Source organism: Astatotilapia calliptera, chromosome 9, assembly GCF_964374335.1.
Source record: "Astatotilapia calliptera chromosome 9, fAstCal68.1, whole genome shotgun sequence".
Taxonomy (NCBI): domain Eukaryota; kingdom Metazoa; phylum Chordata; class Actinopteri; order Cichliformes; family Cichlidae; genus Astatotilapia; species Astatotilapia calliptera.
Genome location: NC_137430.1, coordinates 19295447 through 19316666, shown reverse-complemented (window position 1 = coordinate 19316666; position 21220 = coordinate 19295447). Strand labels below are relative to the sequence as shown.

Genomic DNA, 21220 nt, shown 5'->3' with positions numbered 1-21220 from the left:
TTAGAGCATAAAGCACAAATGAGAGTCATCTTGACGTCTTTTAAAAGATATTGTTAGAGTGGACCAGTGACGCTGGTGATGTGTGCAGCATGAAGCAGCTGAGCATCTATATAATCACAAACATGCTGTTTAGGAATATTTCTTGGGGGTGGGGTGGGGGGTTAAAAAAATTGCTTTTAGAAAACAAAAATTACAAATAAAGTCTTACTAAATGGTGTGTTTTTTATGATTTCTAAATTATGCCCTGAGAGGATTTCTAACGGTAAATTTGCAGTGAGTCTGCTTCGTATTGAGCAACAGTGACTCAAAGTTCAATGACCAAGTTTTCTTTTGAAGTTCCTCCCAGTTCTGATGATCCTGTAATACTGGATCATCAGACACTCGAAAAGGCAAGAAGAAAGAAGAGCTTGTGTTAAAGACCAGGAAGGATCTTATTTCTGTCCACAGTTTTCATTCTCCCACTAAAAATTCACTTTCTGTACTGGTCCTCTGCTTCCTCAAAGACTGCTGTCACTTTCATTTCTCTGTCACCCCCTCGTTCCCACATGCCCTTATTTCTTTTTATACCCCCACTAAACCTGCCAAAATAGAGAAACTAAAAGTTTGGTGTTTTTTTCAGCTCACTTTAGCTTAAAGTTGGCACCTTCAGAAAAATAAGGGGCAGTGCTTGTGATTCACACCCCCCTAAGAACACAGCTGCTGATGATTTCAGGCTGATTCCCGTGTTTCGTCTCCTAGTGTTGCCAAACATGTGACAACGGCTGTGAAAGAGAAAATTATGTGGACATGTGTGTACAGTTTTGTGTTAACATATAGTGCAGAGTGTTTTGTATTAACTTGACTGAATCTGGTGGTTATTTGTAAGGCTATAGCCTGTTTACAGGTTATGTGCCAAGTTTTAATTCTTGGAGAGACTTTTTTTCATCCAACCTCGTGAAAAGAGAATATTACATTTGTAAATGAGACCATAATAAGGTTTGAGTTTATATACAAGAGAAAACTATAAACCATGTAGAATGTGAAACATAAGTTGATTTTAGTGAGCAAACAAACTCATTGCTATCCACCCAAAACACTAAGTGTGAAAATGTGACCTACAAACCAATGAGAGATGTTTTTTTTATCTATACAGTTTTGCAGACATGTGACATTAACTTGTGGAAGAGACATGCCTGTCTACAAACAGTGTCCAGCTACTCTCAGAGCTGTAGAGAAACTGTGAAAAGTCCAACACAAAGTTGAAAAAGTAGACTTTGCCCTCAGAGTAAAAGGTGTATCTTTTGAAAATTGTTGGCTGCAGGTCTGAAGCCCAACTTTCACTTTGAAGGTGAATTTTCTCCATTTCTAGTTCAACCAGTTTCTTGTACAACCACTCGGCTAGTAGTTAGCGAGTATTTAAAGACCAACACGAAAAACGTTTGGTCACTAACCTAACCTCAGTTCTATGAAAGCCGAGTCAAGTGTCTCATTATGGGAAGTGCCCTCTGGAGGCAGCCTGCTAGCAACCAAAGCAATCAGATCAAGTTTTGGTGCAGCACCTTCTTTGCAACCAGTTTCGCCCCGTGAGAGCCAACAACCTCCAGGAACCACTGCCAACCAGTTGATAAATACACATTTTTCCATAAAAAAACTATAAAAAACCCGAAAGCCATAAATTTCACACCCAAGCCTCAACTCTCATGGCCCAGTACCAGGCTGTGGCCCGGGGATTGGGGACCGCTGACCTAGAGGAACTGCAGGTCTTGTTACTTGTCCAATGAGTTCAGTTTTCAACCCCAGACGTTTCTGCTTGGCTAAATCCTGAAACCACAAAACACATTCCCTGAAAACAAAACCTAAACACAACATAATTGCAAGAATCACCACAACACATAAAGTTGAACCCGTCCAGTGAGTTCAGTGCAGAACTCTGCATACCCACTAAAATCATATTAATTATGAAGCAGGCAGAACAAACAAGAAAGAGTATAAAAAAGGAAAAGTACTTGTACTATAGATAAAGTTAAATTCATTATTCAGTTTATGTAAGGCCATTGTTTGCATCTATGGTATTAGCCCTGAAATGTAGGCACTAAAAGCAAAGTGAGGATCCTTTTAAAGATAAACCAATGAATAGGTTTTTTTAGCAGTTAACTTTGTATAAAGTACAACAAAGGCAACAGAAACATAAAACCTGTCAAATCAATTTGTAGTGTGAGCTCTTGTAGCCCCCTCACTTGCATAGTTTTTCAAAGTGGTTGGCAGGTAGCATCATTCTTCGGTTGATTTAGGCTGTCTCAGTGTTTTCTGTTTCTTCACGTAATCCCACACAGACTCTATGATGTAGAGATCAGTGCTTTACAGGTGTCATACCAGATGTTCCAGGACTCTTTGTTGTTAAATTAATAAATAAAATAAATATCGCTGCATGTTTAGAGTTGTTGCTGCAGAGCTGCAGGGGTGTCTGACAGGTATTTGATGTTGGATAGAAATCTGAAACACTCAAAGTGCTTACATTTTATTTTTTGCACAGTAGTGAATCGGTTGCTTGCTGTGGAGAGCCGTGTAATAGCTGCATACGACGGCAGGGTGATCACATAAATTTGCTCTTTTTACATAACACACGAGAAACATTTGGAATCAAATGTAACTTGGTTTGAAGGTGCATTTTAAAATTAATCCTCTTCATCCCTCATTATGTAAGACGGTTGCAAATTAATGCATATCTAGAAATACTGTCTCCTTGGAGAAGAACACTTGAGGTACACCACTTCAGGTGGCAGTAAGTGACAGGTAACTTGGAGTATTAATGTTTTAGCGTCAATAACCCTTATTTCCTTAATACATCACTTCTTCCTTCCAGTGCTGTAAATAGAAATTTTGCACATTGAGACTTTCCTTCCTTCATTTTCCCATACAAACAAATTACACTCATCAGTAAAGGTCAAATCTTTCATGGCCTTGTCTTCCCATCCCCTCCTAGTAAACCTTTCCTTTGGCTCCTGTGACTGCTTTAATGAAACACAAAAACATAAGAGAATCATCACCCGGCCTCCTGAAGCACTCTGTGTGATTTGGTTAAATAAACACTCACAGCAGAAGGTCTGAGCTGCGATCAAGCAGAACCCCGGATAGTAACAACTGCCACATCAATAATGCAGACATGTCATTACTCTCAACAAATTTAAAGCTGCCAAGAAATAAAAAATGCCTTTTACCCTCCTGTCCTAGGTGTATTGTTTTTCGCCTTTGATTCATATGCGCGTCATAAAAAATCATATTTTAATATCGCTGGAAAAAATTCCATCCATTTTTCTTATTGTGAATTTCTTTTTTGCTGACTCAGAGAAAATAGTTTTGGGTTGCTTTTTAAAAAAAACCCCAAAACAACAAACACTTTTCCAAAGAAATATGACTTTGTGCCGACCCAGCAAACCTCTCCAGTCAACGTGACGACTGTATATTCCACAGCGCCTGTGGATGTGTGCGAGCACAGGCAAAGGATTGACGACCAAATTAAACGTGCATGTTGGGGGCAAAAAAAAATGTAACTCGCCCATTAATTTATCTTTCTAAAATAGAGATTAACTGTCATTCATTATGATATATTAAATAATCTCAGTATTTTCTGCTAGATTCAGGTGGAACTTGTGTATTCTGTCTCTGGCTTCACGTTTTTCTGTTTTATCATTGACACAAAGGCATCTGCTGTGATGCTTATTCCAAGTGTCAGTACTGATAAATAATCAGAATTATAATATTTCTGACTGTCTGAGTCAAAACTGAATCAAATTGAATCGGGACCTTGTGAATCAGAATCGAATTGATTATAGAAATCAGTGACGATACCCAGTCCTAATCTGGGGTTTACAACAATAGAAATACACTTATTTGTGTCTTGGTAGTAGGAATGGTGCCAAAACCATTCCTGTGGACAAGGAAATACAGAAGATTTATACAGTGTAAAAATCCTAATAATGAAGCGTGACATGCAGTCAGGCCTGCAAAGTATTGCAATATCAGCCAAACAGTACAATGCTGCATGTGTGGTAATAAGCTGAACATAAACCATTTTCGGATACAAGCAGACAGAAAACAGATTCCACACTTCTCCAAAACGAGAGTTAGTCTTTCTTTTGTATCACATCCCATTAAATTTACACAAGGCATCAGGACAGACAGTCATGAGGTGACTAAAGCAATAAGTCTGGAGCAATAATGTGTTATGACCTTCTTTCAATGTTTCAGCCTAACACTTATACATTATGATGTGCAGAGTTGTAGCCCTGATAAAATATTCACTCGGGGCATCCGACAGCAGGAGAAGGTCCTGGTTAATTTAGAACATGCTGGCTGATGACTTGTGTGTAAACTAATCCTGAAATACTTCAGGGAGCAGGTAAAGAATTTGGCTCCCTGTTTGATGAGCAATCCCTTATAGCAATATAGGGGTGAGGAGCAGGGCTGCTCCTTGCTCCTGGTCAAGGGTTACCATGGGGACGGAGAAGAGGGTTAAAAGGGACGATGAAGGCGCGTCTGTCTCGGTTCACGGTGTCCTGATTGTTTTTGATTGAAGGAAAACCGAGAAGATAAGCTGCCACTGTGGTGATACTGTGCCTGTGTCCATTTCAACAATAAGCCTGGTCACTTTTTCTTATTCTTAAAAAGAATAACAAACATAAAAAACAACGTTGAATTTGTCATAATAATAGATGTTTGTTTGCTAAATCTCATATTTAGCTCATAAAGCTCCACTGCTATGTGCTGTCATGTTTCTTAATTGCAAACTTATTTTATTTTTTTAAACAAGTGTTCTTCAGTATCATAATAGCATTGACTTATACTAACCTTTAGATAGTAGCTCTTGTACTTGTTTCACACATCACATCCTAATGACTCTGGGGTCATAGACTGTAGATAAAGATGGGAGACACTGTGACGTCACGTGTTTGTTAATGAAAACCCTTTGTGAAGCCTAAAGCCACAACACTACAGGCTTACAGTCTAATGACAATCGCATGCAGCTAGCTATGGAGCAACACTAACAGTGATTATGATTTACAAAATGAACTTCACTTTCAAAACTAGAGGATGAGCCCATGAACTCAGCCACAAAGTGTTTACTGAGATCATCCTGAATGTATAGACCTCTATCCGGTGTTGCTTTGTTTTTATTTGGGGGGTTGGCCATTAAAGGAACATAGTTTTGATGGACTTCTTCTTTGCCTTCACTTTTCAGACCGAGCGGCCTGTGTTTTATACATCTATATCATTTCAAATCATAGATGGTATGGAACAGTTGGACATAGTGAAAGTGGCATCAACAACATTTGTTGTTTACTTCTATTCTGAAGCCTTCATTTTAGCTTAATGGCCAAAAGTGAACATATTTCACCCAAAGCTAGCTAAACCTGGTTGGCAAATTGCATCCATAGACTATATGGGTGCAGTTGTTATTCAAAGAATGCCATATATTATACATTACTTTTTTTTAAAGCGTTATTTAATTATTCGCTGGTGAAAGTAATTTGTTACTCTACTGCAGGGGTGCCCAATCCCGGTCCTCGAGAGCTACTATCCTGCAGCTTTTAGATGCATCCCTACTCCAACACAGCTGAATCAAATGGTTTGATCTCTTCAGCATGCCATCATGTTTGGCAAAGGCCTGATAACAAGCCATTCATTTGATTCAGGTGTGTGGGAACAAGGATGCATCTAAAAGCTGCAGGACGGTAGCTCTCGAGGACCGGGATTGGGCACCCCTGCTCTACTGGCATAATTACTAGTTAACAATACAAACCTAAGGCAAAGTAGGGGCAGCCACCTGCTGCAACTGGTTGGAGATGAGGGGAGGAAGACCAAACAACAGTCTACAGTCTCAATCCCTGTTCTAATCAGAAACACGAATATGATCTATTTTTTAGTGTTTAAGTTTGAATACAAAGCTGAAAACACAAAGCAAAATTGAAAATAATCTTAAAGAGACGATTTCTCCTGTTATTGGCAGAAACATGACTTCATAAGACCAGGCTCTGGCTGCTGGGCTGGGGTCAGCATATACTTATCTTTCTGCTAGCTTTGTACTAGCATGCTGTCTGTGCAGATGTTTGCATGAATCCCATCCACCTCATCCCTGCACACGTGCAGTAGGAAAAAGGGCATGTTTGCTGTTTTAGTTCCATCCTGCCATCATGATGAAGAACTTGCATATCACAAGTAACATCATAACTGTAACTGTAATGTGATTACTGAATTTGTATTTGAAATGCTCCAAAAGGCACCAACACCACAAACATGACTGAGAGGTCTAGGACCAAGGTCAGCGACTCCAATTATCTGAGGTCAGAGCTAGCCAATTGTCTCAGGAGCTAGCTGTCAGCTGGAGACCACAAAAATGCACAACATTAAGGATGAAAACAATATAAATGTTTACAGAGCTCACTCATTTATTAGCCATGAAGGATATAAGTAGCTACAGAGACTAAAACATTTTTATTGTGCAAGGCTCTAAACTTAGCTCTGCTGTAAACCTAGATATTTTAACATGAAAATCATGGGCACTGACTCGCTTTTCAAGCCAGCCTCTAGAGGCCATTCAAGCAGCAGTTTTCACTCTTCTACACTGGTCTAATTTTTCAGCCCAAGAGGCTGTCGCTTAATGACTATCTGTTGACTTTGAACAATAAGCATTAATCAATAATTAATCAGTAAGAATGTGCCGGACATGGATTCATTTAACCTTATTTCTAAAAATGCTCAGAAGAGAAAACAGAGTCTAACGCTGTTACAGCAAAGTTGTGCTATTAGCCTGTGGAGCTAGGCTTTGTTTTCTGTAATGAGAATTCATACCACCCACTGCAACAGTGTGGTTTAGTAACATGTTTAAACAGAGAGATTACTGGAGCTCTTTGGCAAAAGATTATTAAGCTACATCAGGTTTTGGACAGTGAGTCAGACAATACAGGCTTGTTGTTTTAAGAATTAATAAAGAAAATAGAGAAAATCACCAGCCTTGTTCTTGAAAAACGAACTGGAGCTCTGAACAAATCGAGATAACGGGCTCCTGGGCACTGAAATGTAGGCCACCCACCTCTCTTTACACAGAAGCTAAGCAGGAAAAAAAATGTCTTTTTGTAATCATTCTGAATCCCCTTGTGCCTATTTTGCATCTCTCTGTAGTCATTTTGTGTCTCTTTGTAGTTGCGTTATCAGTCTCTTTGTAGTCATTTTGCATCCCTTTGAAAGTTGCTTGACTTTCCTACAGGAAACATTCAGAGCTTTGTAACTGGTTCAGGTGGCTCCTGGGCATGTGGCCAGTGGGCTTTTTCAGTAATCCACCCATGGCTCAGACAACCAAAGCTCTTTTTTTCAAACCAAAGATTTAAGCTCCCATTTCATTGCGGACACTGGTTTATATAAGTGACAAATGCAGTCACTGAAAAGACTCTAACAACACAATCCCCCACACATAAACCCCTCTGCTGGCCATCATTTCAACCACAATAACACCCCCCACACCACTGGCTTTATGAGACTTTGTCATAAAGCCATGTTGTTTTGCAAGGGCAGCTGAGCTCACTCCTTTTTCTTTTTTTTTTTTTTAAACGTTGCGCTGTCATGACAGCAGCTAACAATCCAGCTGCCGTGTGAAGTGTGAGATAAATGCTCTGCTCACGCTGCAGCCTTGTCCAGAAGAGCGGAGAGGAAGAAAGATACTTGTAGCGATCAAGCCTGAATGGTTCTCTCCATCTGTGTAATTGGTTGAAATGAGCTATGAGGACCACCTGCTGACTGTCATTCAGAGCTCTTTTACATGGAAACTGTGCCCAGTGTCAGAGAAAGAGGCACACAGGGAACGTTACCATCAGCCCTGCTCTGTAAAATTCCTCGGAGGAAATTAACTCCTGTGCATTACGAGATCGATTATATTGTGGTTGGATTATCTTGGCTCTTACTTTATGTAACTAAATATCCACAGCGAATGTTTAAACTGCATTCGACTGAGATAACGGCTATTTAGATAAGTGCAAATTTAAAATTAAAGCGATTGTTATGTTGTGCAGCTTCTTTGCAGCATAGCCAGTTTAAAACAGCACCAGTCAACATTTAAGATAAGCTGTAATAAATTTACATAAATTGTAATAACTTTCCCAAGAGTTGGCGAAAACCAAAACCTCGCTTTAAAGCAACATGCCCAAACACCAGCTCATCCCTCAGTGTTTGACTATGCAGCACCATATTTTCCACTAAAAAAGACCCACAGTAAGTAAAGTAAAACTTTAATTTATAGCATTTTTTTAAAAACACGACAACAAATAGTTACCCAAAAGCAAGTTTAAAAAGGCGAGTAGTTTTCAGCTGCTTATTGAAGATCTCAGGCTCAGAGGGAGAAAGCTCCAGAGTCTGGGGAGCACACTGATGCAAAACGTTCCCACAGCCAGCAGAGCCTGATCACATGACCCCAGAGACCTGCTGGGGATGTATGGATGTAAAAGTTCACTGATGATCGCTGGTGCTCATCCATGCAGAGACAAAATCAGAATCATACAGCAGATCCTGTAGTTAATAACAAGCCACTGCAACTGAATTACCAACTTTAATACACATCTTTACTGCTTCTATAGGAATTAAGAGGGTCAGTAGCAGCCAGGTGTTAATAATTGAGATCATTTTCTTAACTGATCATCAGCAAGTGTGAGCGCCTCTATAAAAGGAGAAGTCTTGGCAGTTTGCTGATCTGGAGTATTCAGACCAATGTGTTTGGGGAAAAAAAACCCGGGCACCTTGCAGACTCGATCATTAACTCCTCTGCATATCAAAATAATACAGTGTGAGGCTGTCGGTCAGACATCTAAACTGTGGCTGAAAGTGGGTCATAGAACAGGACAATGATCCCAAACACAGCACGAATCTACAACAGAATGGCTTAAAAGTAAAAGAATAAAAAGTGCTGCGGTCCATACCTCAACGTGACTGAAATGCTGTGGTGAGAAATGAACAAAGTTGTGTGTAAATAAAAGCCTGCAAACCTCAACGAACTGAAGCAACGTTGTAAAAAGCAAAAGAAAAAAAAGAAAAGGAAAAAAAGAGCCGGCCAAAATTCCTCCACAAAGATGCGGGAAACTGATAAAGCCAAACAGAAAACAATTCAAGTTATTACTGCTAACGGTGCTTCTACCAGCTACTAAATCATGAGGTGTACTTTAGTTCATTCACAGGACTGTAAAAAAATCCCTATGAACACTCCATTTTTTCACAAGGACTGTATTACTCATTTCTTATGCATATTCTGAAGGACAGAGTGCAGCCTTGTGTGAACCCGTGTTAATGTAAATGATATTAAACATGCTCCAAATTCACAAACCGTTCCCACTTTTACACCTTCATTTTCTCCTCTTAACACATTCAAGCTGTTATGTTTAAACTCGACTGCTACGCTCCTATTTATATTCCTATTTATTGTGCTGCATCTTATCATTACTGCAATCACTTATGTTCCACTTCTGGAGGTCACAAGCTTAATAAGTAAACCAGGGCAAGAAAATGAAAGATCGGCTGGGGTCTGGATTCATTAAAGGAAAATTCATTCAACAATCAACGGTAACAGCCTCAATAGGGCTTAATTAGTGCAGATGAAATCTTGGGTTTGTAATTAGTGCGTATTAAGCAAGGGTTGATTTGTTGCGCGGGAGGAAAAAAAAAGCACATTACATAAGTAAACTGCTGTTTTGTTAGCTTCCTTCTACTTCTACTGTGATTGTTTGAATACAAGATATCAATATCTATACAGCAGTTTTCCAGGGAAATGAGGGCAACAGCCATTTAATTCATTTCCTATTTTTACCAACTAACCAGGGGAATTGACTTTACAACCTTCTCTTCAATAGTTTGTCTGCTGCCATCCCATTAAGCCTCAAAATAAACCTAGGCTGAAGGTCATTGCTTGTTTTGGCCTTCACCCATCTTTTCATCTTTTTTCAGCCCCTTTTATGTCTTTGGGCCTTTAGCATTTATGCCCACCAACTGACGACAGCAAATCCTTCGGCCCACTCGTTCATAACGCTGGATGCAGTTAAGGTAATCCACAATGTAAATAAAATCCTCATTACTGTTACATAAATCTGTCACAGTCTCCTCTCTGCAAGTCTGCCCCCCCCCCCCCCCCCAACAGACGTGTGCATGGTCTGGCAGTCAATTACATCCCTTCACCTTCACAAAAAAAGAAGAAAAAAAAGCCCCCTCCACCATGGCAGGGGAGGCAGCAGAGCCCCGTATCTTTATCTGATCTTTATCCTCTCTCAGCAGCACGAATGGGGGGAGCTGTCAGTCTAAAACTCCAGCTAGCCAGAGCTCGCCAGAGTCCTCTTTAATGCAAAGCATCATCTCAACATAGACGCTGGTTAGGCAGTGAGGTTGAAAACGACAAGAAGTCAATCTCCACACGTTTGAGAGGAGGTATCCAACTGCAACATTATAAATATTCATGATGCACGTAAACAAATGGAAAATGTTTGATTAGGACTGATCAGTAAGGTATGAAATGACAAAAACAAAGCCTTCCTGGAATCATATTTTACACATGACCTGTTCACATATAACAGGAGAAACAGTGGCATTTATTAATGTCTCCCCGCTAACAATTGATCACACTCGTTTGGTTCTCCCTCTGGTCTGTGCTTCTATGTCACTGAGTTCAGAGGACATTAGTCATCTGCCGACCTACAATCAGACCACATTAAGGTTTCAGTCGTCATCAATAGTCCACCACCATCCATCCTCACTATATGTTTTATGCAGGTTCCTTCTGACCTCATATTAAGCGCCTTTTCTTCCCTCAGCCGCTGAACCCTGACACAGTCTCCTCTGCTCAGATCAATAGACTAGGACACAAACCCAAGGCACAAACATCAAAAAGTTTTCTGTGTGCTCCTTTCTCCTTTCATCTTCTTCTTTAAAGCAAAGAGATGGCAGCATATGGAGTGTGTCATTCTCAAGGACAGTTCAGTTCGTCGTGTGACCGGACTTGGCAGAACAAGATAGTACTTATGATTGCCTCTGGCCATGTCACTCCACTGAAGAAGATCTCTCCCCCTTAGTCCCTCAGCTCATTCCCTCTCGCATCTATTGGCTTCCATCCATCTTACTCTTTTCTCTCTCTCTGCAGGCCTCCAAGTACTCGTTTCTTGAGTACATCCAGTTTATCGGTGGCCAACGCTTCTCTTAAGGCCCCGAAGAAGCCGTGATAGTGGGCTGTGTTGTGGATCATGAGTAGAACTCCAGCCAGCAGCTCATTGGTCACCAGCAGGTGGTGCAGGTACGCCCTCTGGTGGTTCTTACAGCAGTAACAGCCACACCCCTCCACCAGCGGCCTAAAGTCGTCCTGATACCTGGGCAGAAGTTCAAACACAGTTTGAGTTTAAGTAGAATTCATGAACAGGCATTATAAATGTAAATTAGGTCTTCAGCAAACACATGAAAGAAAAGAACTTGCAAACACTGCTACTTAGAAAACCCACTGGGGTATTACAATAGCTGCTACGAACCTTTTTTCTTTGAGGTTCATCTCAAAGGGTGTCATCTGTGTTTGATCATGACGATTAAGATCGCCATTCTGCTGGCTCTCCCCTGCTGTCGCCTTCTCTTCGTTCAACTCCAACACTGCCAAAACATGCATGCATCGTATAAATCCCAGCACAGATCCCTGGCCAAATGGCATGTCCCATTGCAGTATGACAGCAATAATCAAACACGTATCACCGCAGCTAACACTTATACATCCTTTTTTTTCCCCACTATTTGAATATAACATCCACAGTCACTGTTGAAAATGGCATTGGCTCCAATTGTGGCTGCAGCATGAGTGATTGAAGTCATTAATGCAAAGGGGGGTGGGGGTGTAGGATAAATACACAGCTGACTCAAACATTAAGATGCAATTTTTTTACAATATTGGCCATCCAGATGCATAATATTACCTATACTGATATTATCAACAATAGCAAAGTGAGAAGCAGAACTAACAGACAAACTGAGGCATTTATGTGTGTAGCTGCTAATAAACAACAAACACCCAACATACAGCAGAGTAACAGAGGCAGAGCTAGAGCTAACTGAGACAGCCTTTACCAAATCATAAAACAAAACCTTCATTGGCAACCTGCACAATCTAGAGTACTCAGTCTTCCACGGACCCGGACTTTCTTGTATTTTTTTAAATGGTCTTTAGCAATAGTTCTCGAGGCTTTCTGAGGGTCTTTTAGGGTTTTTCTTTGGGCATTAGTGAAGTGATTCCCAAAGACCTATTAACTCAACCTCAAATCTCAGTATGCTGTGTGGTGTCTCCTTCAAAAATTGCCTCATCAGAAATGTCTCAGTGGCAGAGTGGCTATCAAGAAGCCATCATTAAGGAAGGGAAACATGGAGAAGAGACAGAGGTATGCCAAATTACACAAGAGTTAGACTGAAAATCAGTGAGCACAGGACTTATGGAGTGATGAATCAAAATTTGTCATCCATATGTATGTATGGAGGAGCTCGGCAGACAATATTGAGTGTCTACATTCATCTTTGAAACACGTTTCAGGCTCTGTCAAGGTTTACGGCTCTATTTCAACCATTGCTGTTGGGGCTCTTGTCAAAATTGCTGGAAAAATGAAAGCTGAAAAGTACCATCAGCTTTAAATCTGCCATGGAATACCGTCTGGAAAACGTAGATAGGAGAACTCACAATGCAATACTATCAGTTGTGCTCTTTATACTTTATTTCCACCCGTTCAGTTTATTTCACGTCTCAATAAATATTTCCACCCATTTCACATTTTCCAAACAAAACATAAAAAATGAGGGGCACTTCCGCACAGTACTGTAGTTTCATAGGCTTTGAATGGTAACTCTTGTTGAAGAAGAGCGGTTTTTAATAAGAGGGCTGTTGTTTAAAGGAGGACCAGATCTCTAGCCAGAAACAGACAAAAGATACAAGGAAGACTGGAGGGTTTGCTGGAGAAGAAGAAGAAAAAAAAGTGATCCATAGCAATGTCTGTTATTAAAGATAGAGATTAAACGGTAAGAGAAGAGCATAATGGGTTTAGTGGAACCCAAGAGAGGTGATGCAGAGAGCAACAAAGTGCATAAACAAAGCAGAAAACGGAAATTATCATGGTGTCTGTGTGGAGCTTAAAAGGGGAGGTGATAAGCTTCAGAATAAAACTGGATGGAATGAAGCTTGACCAAAGCTAATAAAACATCAAGAAGAAGCGAGAAGTAACTTTCACTGGAGATTAAATTTTGCACAAAGAAAAAAAGCAGCAATAACACAAACTGGATCTAAGAAGAAAGAGACTGGAGTTCGAAGGCTATCATTGTCACAGGCCCTTCATAAAACCATAAGAGAGGAAACGCAGAACTGCATCTCACACTGCTGCGTGTAAAACACATCTAAAATGTGTACTCTCATCTATTTGAACTAATGAGCCAGGTCAATGAGTTCATCTTTACAAACATTTAAATTTATATGATCTGAAGTTAGTTTAAGCACTATAAGTCAGAGGCAGCAGCGACGTCATTACCGCCAAGCTGATAAGCTGCGCTAGTTAGCTTTTACAAGGAACAGCTTAGAGCCAAACAAATTTAGCTGCAATTAGCAGACACACAAGCTGTGCAAGCTGTTTTTACCTTAAATTACACATTTCTATGGCGTGATCGTTTTCATACGCTAAAATCTCCTTAGCTTTGTCTCAGATAAGCAGTTATCCTGCCTTAAAGTGGCAGAAATAGCAGTGAGGACACATAAAAAGATTGGAGGGGCTTCTAAAAATAGAGAAAGAAACCGTGTGACAGATGAATACTTTAAGTGGGTGACAAGGGGGGAACGGGTGAATTAGCATATGCTCTGACACGTCTAAAAGAACCTTAACTGGGAAGCGAGGGTGTTGACATACCTCCCACGGGGCTGTGTAATTGGCTGAATGGTGAATTAGAATTTCTCTAAGGGTCCGACACCTTCACTGAACTCCATTATGCTCCATGTGCAGAATTGATTAATGCTGTCTGGCACTGCATAGCGCCAGATCCCAAACTCCCCTCTGTCAGATGAGTTTAATACAACTTCTTACTAGGGTACAAGGAGCGCCAAGGCTCCTGTAGATTCTCACTGGGGATAGCGATCAGGATGGCTGTAACTCTGCTATCAGTTTGATACCATTTCACCCACCATGAACTGCATTTCTGCTCGTAAGTGATTTTGTGCTTCTACAATACACACAAACACAAACAAAAGCATAAGTTACAAGCCATCATGCGCACATCAGATGTCAATGATCACAAGTAACACTTAATTTCTATTCATTACTTGAAAACCGGCCGCAGCAGCCGTCAGCCTCGTTTCTCACCAAATTAAAACTAGATAACGGCATCGCTGTGAGATGAAAGCCCTTCGTCCGTTTGTTTAAGAACCAGGAACATTAACTCCATCCTTTTTTAACTCACCATCAAAGGCTCCTCCTATGGAAATTAACAAATCTGCTAGAGCATATTTAATCATCACTTCTGTTTTATCAGTTAACTCAGACTCGGTGCCATTTAAGACATCAAAGTAGCGTCTGTTCCCCTTTCTAAAGAATTAACACTAATACTTTTTCATACATGAAATCCACTATATTTATATCCTTTTAATCTTTTCACACTGCTCTGGTCATACCTCTTTAATCCACTATTCTGTTTATCACTCATGTGTATTCAGGGTTCATGCTGGAATACAAGTGAAAGGCAAAACTATGGAATTATTAACAATAAAATAAGATGTTTTATTCATGGAGTTCGGTCCTGAGGGGCTGCATGCATGAAACATAAAGAGCTTATAGATTTATATGTGTGCACAAAAACTACCAATGAAGTGAACTTTCTTTTCACTTCAGTTTACTTTTACTGGCTGTAATGACACAACTTCAGCTGATAAATGTGAGGAGGTCTAAAAGTGCTAACTACGTCTCAGCACAGCTCTTCACCACACCTGCAGGGGGCGCTCTACCTGCGCGCTCTGGGTCCGTGGAAATGTCAAAGCCGAAGGAGAGAGCGCAGCCTCGCTCTGTCGCCAGGAAGGGGAAAAAACTCTCAAACAGGTCCACGCCGGCCTCGACGCACGCCAGCACCTCATCAGGTCGTCCCACACCGTGCAGGAGTCTGAGAGTCACACACAAACGCGCACAAAGACACCAAAAATCAATAGCCTGAACACTCAATAAATGAAACGTTGATGCAAAATGTCAACAACATATTACTGGCAGACAAAAGCCTTTCACAAACACCAGCAGCACGCTTCTTCTCTGGAGTGTTGGTTGGCTCGTTGGTGCTTTCCCCATTTCCCGGGCTCCTCCTGACTCTCTGCCTCCAGGCATCAAGGTCAAGGCGAATTTAGCATTCGATAATGACTCATCTCCACTTTCTGGTAGGAAGCTGCTTCTCTAACAGCCAGAAAAACCAGCGGGGATGCTGCCCTATGGTGTTCCAGATGAGCCTGTTAACAAGCCAACTTAGGGAAGCTCCTGATCACAGACCTCTCATTTCTGATTACAGTAGCTCTGTGTAGCTCCACTCTTTAAGCCACGAGCAGAGCTCCTCCATCCCCTCCCAGAGAGGTGGGCTCATGTGACATGATCTCCAGAGAGTAAACTCCTAAAGGATGATTCAGTGTGGAGGAACACCCCCCCAAAGTCTCTAAAGGGACTGTAGTCTGCCATGTTTTAAGCTGCATAGAAAGATGTGTCTGAGACAAATGATTATCTGTCCAAACTGATCTAAATTAATTATCCAACAGGACAAAACGTACATTGTATTTAGGAGCAAATCTTCAACCGAGGTCACAATAAACTCCTTATCAAAATAGCTGCTGATGAGTTTTTAACCTTTTCCCCTTTAATTAAATTAATGATGTATCTAATAAAGTGGCAGTGACTGTGTATCATGCTCTTAGAATTGTAAAAGGAAATGCGGACGTGGATTTTCCAACCTAAAAAATACTTTTCTACTTTTTCCTTTTTGAATGTGCACATTTTGTCTTATAAAAGTGACCCAAAAAAAACTGTCCCAGCAAAGAAGAAATGTAATAAAGAGCAACGCAATGGATGAAAATTAAATGACACCAGCACTTTAAGGTCGAGCTGAGATAATGAGCGCTTGAAGATTGCGGAGGGGGTGGGGGCGAGGCATAGCTGCTGGGTTTTCACTTATAATTAATCAAGCAGGACAATTAATTGATTTTGCAGAATACATCAAATGCGGCTTCTCAGCCTCTGAATTATAACGTCTTTACACATTAATTGCTACATTTATCAGAAATGAATGAGCAGCTAATCGATCTGTCAGTTAAATAAGACTTAATGTGTTCCACTGTGACAAAAACGTGGATTGCCTCTTCAATACGTTCACAAATAAAATCAGTACAGTCGGTTGTTGTTGTCCATTTCCACTCTTCTATTTAGTTTTATCATGGCTGAACAAACAGGTAAATTAATAGATGAAAGAAATGAGGGGAAAAATTCATGAGAACAATCTTTTTTCGAAAAAATGAACAGAAAGTTCAAAATATCTGTTGCCATGACGTCTATATCCTCCTGAACTGGAACAGCTGGAAACGGACATTTTAACATTTTTATTTTCTGATGTTTTAACCAAATAATTAATTGAGTAATCTGCACATTAAACCGTTGCCAGTGGAAATCCTAAATTAAATATTTGACCGAGTAAACATGACTATTCCGTGGTAATGGGCATTTTTAAGCCTTTAGCAGAGTGCATTTTTCAGTAGTAATGAAAACAATTATTGATGCTGAAAATAATGACTAGTTGTTGCCCTGCAGTGAGATTCTGTGTAGACACAAAGCTTCAAAAGTCAGATCTCCAACTGCTAGATAAATGCACAGCGTGGAAGAAATTGTCCTGGTGGCACAAAATGAAAAACAGCAGCAGAGAGGGCTCGTTTGTTTAGCCCCACTATTGCTCTTTCTGTTTGGTCCTGCCTGACTGTGTTCGGTGAATGCTTTCCAATTCAATGATGGGAAAAACTGTTTGAGCTGTAATCAATTCACAAAGGTCACGTAGCCACGAGAAGGCAAACCTGGGTTTGTCCTCAGGCAGCTCCTTGATCATAGCAGTGATGAGCTGGGTCCTCAGAGTTTGGTCCATGGAGCTCGTCTGGAGGCCGTCCAGACAGAATCCTGCCACGGGCCTCTTGGCGGTCTCTCTGGCAGAGCGTACTCTCTCTTCCAGGATGTCGCCTCCTTCCACCACACCAAACACCTCAACTCCCTCCAATTCCTAGAAATGACAGACAGCGAGGGGACTAGAAACTGCCAAAACACTCCAGAATGACAAAAGAAAGAAGGAGCCAAGAGATCAAAATCTAGATTTTCATGGGCACGCACGGTCCTTGACAAGATTTGCAGCTGCAAAAATAAATAAATTAAAGGCTTTAATCTTGCCAGAGCCCATCTGCAAGTTTGTACATTCAAGGCACAAATTTGACTGCAAGTCACGAGGAGCTAAGACAGTCCCCGTAGCACCCATGTCATGAATTACCTGCAGAATGCTGTCAGTCCTCTCTGCTTAATGTGACTCCAAACTCTCAGTTTATTGTCTCAAGGAACATTTGGTTTGTGTTCAGGTGAGGAAACAGCTTATAAATTTACAAGCAATTAGCAAAGACTTAGAGAACATATATAAGCATAGAAAAAAAAAAACACTAATATGTCCTAGGGCTAGAGGAGAACATTGCTTTTTTTTAATCTATTATCCACTGAGGCGTAAAAGAGCAAAGATGTCATATGCACGAGTCACGACAGTTCCCCCGCACCTCTTCATATTAATCCTTTTTACTCAGTCCACCCTCTCATGGAATGAGCCACTCTTTGACTGCAATCAAAAGAAAGCAAAGCAGACTATTCTATTAGTCATGCTTAATGCTGCACCATCACACACCTGCTGATAGTGTAGATACCCACTGATAATGAATTCATCCTAATCTCACTGAGCTTCCAGCTGTAGTACAGATGCACAGCAGCCCCTGTCACAACTGCACTAACGTCAATCTTTGTCTTGTGTGTCTGTGCGATGCATGACTCACTCGCAGATGCAAGCGTGCTCAGCGGCTGATAAAGTGTGTGTTCACTGTGTACCTTTGATTTTTGGTGCACCAGCAAACACTCGTCCAAATGAGCGAGAGTCCGATCCACCGACTTTCTGACCCGTTTGCGAGAAGCGCTGTTCTGCCAGGTCTCTCCGTCGCACATGCTCTGGTACCAGTCTGGCTGTACGGTCTTCTGAAGAGCCATGAACTTGGCCACCGTTAGTTCTATCCGCCCACCGCTGCCCCACACTGACACCGTCTAATAACAAAGCAAAAATATGTGAGAAACCCATTTCACCTGTGATCGCACCCAGCGGTAAAGTCACCAGGGCCTTTAGTTTACCACAGCGTGAGCAATGTCACCTTGTTGGTGGTGTAACCCGTCGGGCTGTGCGTGGCAGGGTCGTGAAGGGAGCAGTAGAGCACAGTATCATGAAGACCTGAAACCAGACGTAACTGCATCACTCACAGAGAACACAGCAGCAAAGGAGTTAAGAGGGTCGAGCGTGAAGCCAGGTGACAGAGCGAGGCGCTTCGACTCTGCATGTTAATGTGACGACTGAGAGAAGAACGAGCTGTGTCCTTATCAGCAAACCCAGCCGCTGCAGAGGATCAGAAGGTGAGAAAACAAAACTGTCTAATAGCAGCAAAGGCTATTCAATCACTGCTTGTCCCTTCAGGGGCTTCAGAGGCAGAGGCAGTAGTAATCAATGATAGTTTATTCCAAGTGATGATATCGTGGTAACATGTCTAATTTTCTTAAAGTGGCTGCCTGAGGCTGGGTGAAGCCCAGGCCACGTCCACAGCAACACATTTTTGCTTTCAAATCTACAGCTTCTTTATTTACACCTACCCATCACACCACTCTGGCATTTTAGCTTCCCTAAACGGGAGACTAAATAATTTTCAGTGTATTAAAATAAAAATGCAGTTGCCATTTTTTAAAGGTTTATATGGTTGGTAAGCATGGCACACTCACCAAAATGCTGCACATTTGCTTTCATTACTGTACTTCTAGAGGAGCTCAGACTGAATTTATCCACACATGTCTAAATGAATGTGTTTATTATGAAGGAGGAAGCGTTATCCCCTCCCCCCAATTTCTCTAGCCATACCCATACTCAATCGAGAAATCACTTAAATAGGACCTGTATGAGAAAGTGGAGTGGAACAAAAAAATCCTCAAAATCATCCCACGATCCAAGAAAACAAATAAAAAACTAATTTTAACTGCAATCTATCAGCCTGCAAAAGGTTATCAAGTCATTTCTAAAGCTGTTGGACTCCAGCAAACCACAGTGCGACGACATTATCCACAAATGCTGAAATCATGGAACAGTGGTGAACCTTCCCAGAAGTGGCCGGCTGACCAAAATTAACTCAAGAGTGCAGCGACGACCCATCCAATACGTCACAAGTATCCCTGAACAACTTGCAAAGAACTGAAGGCCTCACTTGTCTCAGTTAGCGTCAGTGTTCATCACTCCACCATAAGAAAGAAACTGGGCAAAAATGGCCTTCATGGCAGAGTTCCAAGACAAAAACCACTGCTGAGCAGGAGAAGGAACATAAAAGCTCATCTCAGTGTTGACGAAAAACAACTTGATGATAAACAAGACTTTTTGTAAAACACTCTGTGGGGTGATGAGACAAAAGTTGAACTTTTTGGAAAATTGTGTGTCCCATTAAATCTGAGGTAAAAGTAAGACAGCATTTCAGAAAAGAAAGATCATACCAACAGTAAAATATGGTGGTGGTAATGTGATGGTCTGGGGCTGCTTTGCTGCTTCAGGACCTGGAAGACTTGCTGTGGTAAATAGAAAGAGGAATTCTGCTGCCTACCAAAACATCCTGAAGGAGAATATCTGGATATCTGTTCAAGCTAACCATGACCTCTCTTCTCTATATGGATTTATTTTTCTTTTGTTAACGTGTAATATGCCACTCTGGAGCTGCTCCAATCACAAATCCACTACTCTACACCCACCTGTGGATCAGTAGTCTCCTGTATGGTTAAATGTGTGACTCGTCAGATGTGCTAAATTAATTTATTGTGCCATAAATCTAATAACAAACAACAATAATAATAGTGATAAATGGAAAAAGTCTGAATATCAGCTCCAATAATCAGAACGGCAGATAATCAGTCAACCCCTCTGCAACACTTCATATTCTCCATTTAGGTAAAAAAAGAAAAAAGAAAAAGAAATGATGATAGATTACCTATTAATCAATACTCAATACATATGAATACATTGGATAAGCTCTGGTGTCATCATAATTTAAGCGTAATTAATGGTGTCTTGTTTGAACACCTGTCGTCCTCTTCTTCTTCTGCTCTCATTACTCTCTGTAAGATAAACATGCTGAAAGGAAAGAGAGAAAGAGGAAATTATGAAAAATGTAAATTTTTACCTGCGAATTTTCTGAATCCATCCTTAAACTCCTCCAGCACCTCCTGGTGCTCAGCTCTAGAAGGAGAATGGTTGAGATGTGGTTTAGATTTGAAAAATAAAAGGAGATCACTGTGCGTGCTTTGGCGTTTCCATAATGGGACAGCTTACATGTGGGACAAAGTGATCTGAGTGACAGAGGGGAGACTGATCAGCGTGTGCAGTGTGTCCTGAGTGAGGTGGGGAACGGTGCCAAAGTGTGTGTACAGCAGACACCCCGGGATCTCCAGTGAATGCTGCCCCGTCCTGTCCAGTCCCTTCAGGACACCCAGCCGACTTCTTCCCTGAACCACGCGGGACAGCTCCAGTTGCATCCTGCTCCCAGCCATAGCAAAAACTCCAGTCGAAGCGCTAAAAGGACTCCCTCCAACAGCTGAAATAGTACGAGTGTTACTGGTTTTGACTTAGCCACGTAGCTAGCTAGCCTTCCCACTCACGTGTATTTGGAATATTTACCGCTCTAAGTCCGACACTTGGATGAAACCTACACACTCACAGGGATGCTTGTTTACGTGAGAAACGCTGAAAATCAAACAGCTCACCAACAAAACCTCATGGGCTGACAGGAACTACAAGTCGCAGGAATATGTCGTCATCAACGGCGAAGGCACCGCTTAAAAAAAAAGTTCGGGTTATCTCAAGAACCTTTTTTTTTCTTCTCAAAACATTC

The 21220-nt window shown here is 41.2% G+C and overlaps 1 protein-coding gene across 3 annotated transcripts; it reads right to left on the bottom strand.

Moving 5' to 3' along the window:
* Positions 1–8241: 8241 nt before the first annotated feature.
* qtrt2 (queuine tRNA-ribosyltransferase accessory subunit 2) lies at positions 8242–21157 on the bottom strand. 3 transcript variants are annotated; one of them, XM_080306506.1, is made up of 9 exons: positions 21047–21157; positions 20662–20923; positions 20513–20568; positions 18461–18537; positions 18147–18356; positions 17090–17289; positions 14987–15156; positions 11523–11637; positions 8242–11366 (listed from the first exon to the last, which is right to left on the bottom strand). In XM_080306506.1, the coding sequence occupies exons 2-9, from the start codon at positions 20877–20879 to the stop codon at positions 11120–11122; spliced, it is 1293 nt and encodes a 430-aa protein (XP_080162632.1). In that variant the 5' UTR covers positions 20880–20923; positions 21047–21157; the 3' UTR covers positions 8242–11119. The 3 variants fall into 3 exon arrangements, with proteins under 3 accessions (XP_080162632.1, XP_026035371.1, XP_026035372.1); XM_026179586.2 differs by having other exon boundaries at positions 21007–21140; XM_026179587.2 differs by having other exon boundaries at positions 15005–15156; positions 20662–21133.
* Between the last annotated feature and the right edge of the window lie 63 nt (positions 21158–21220).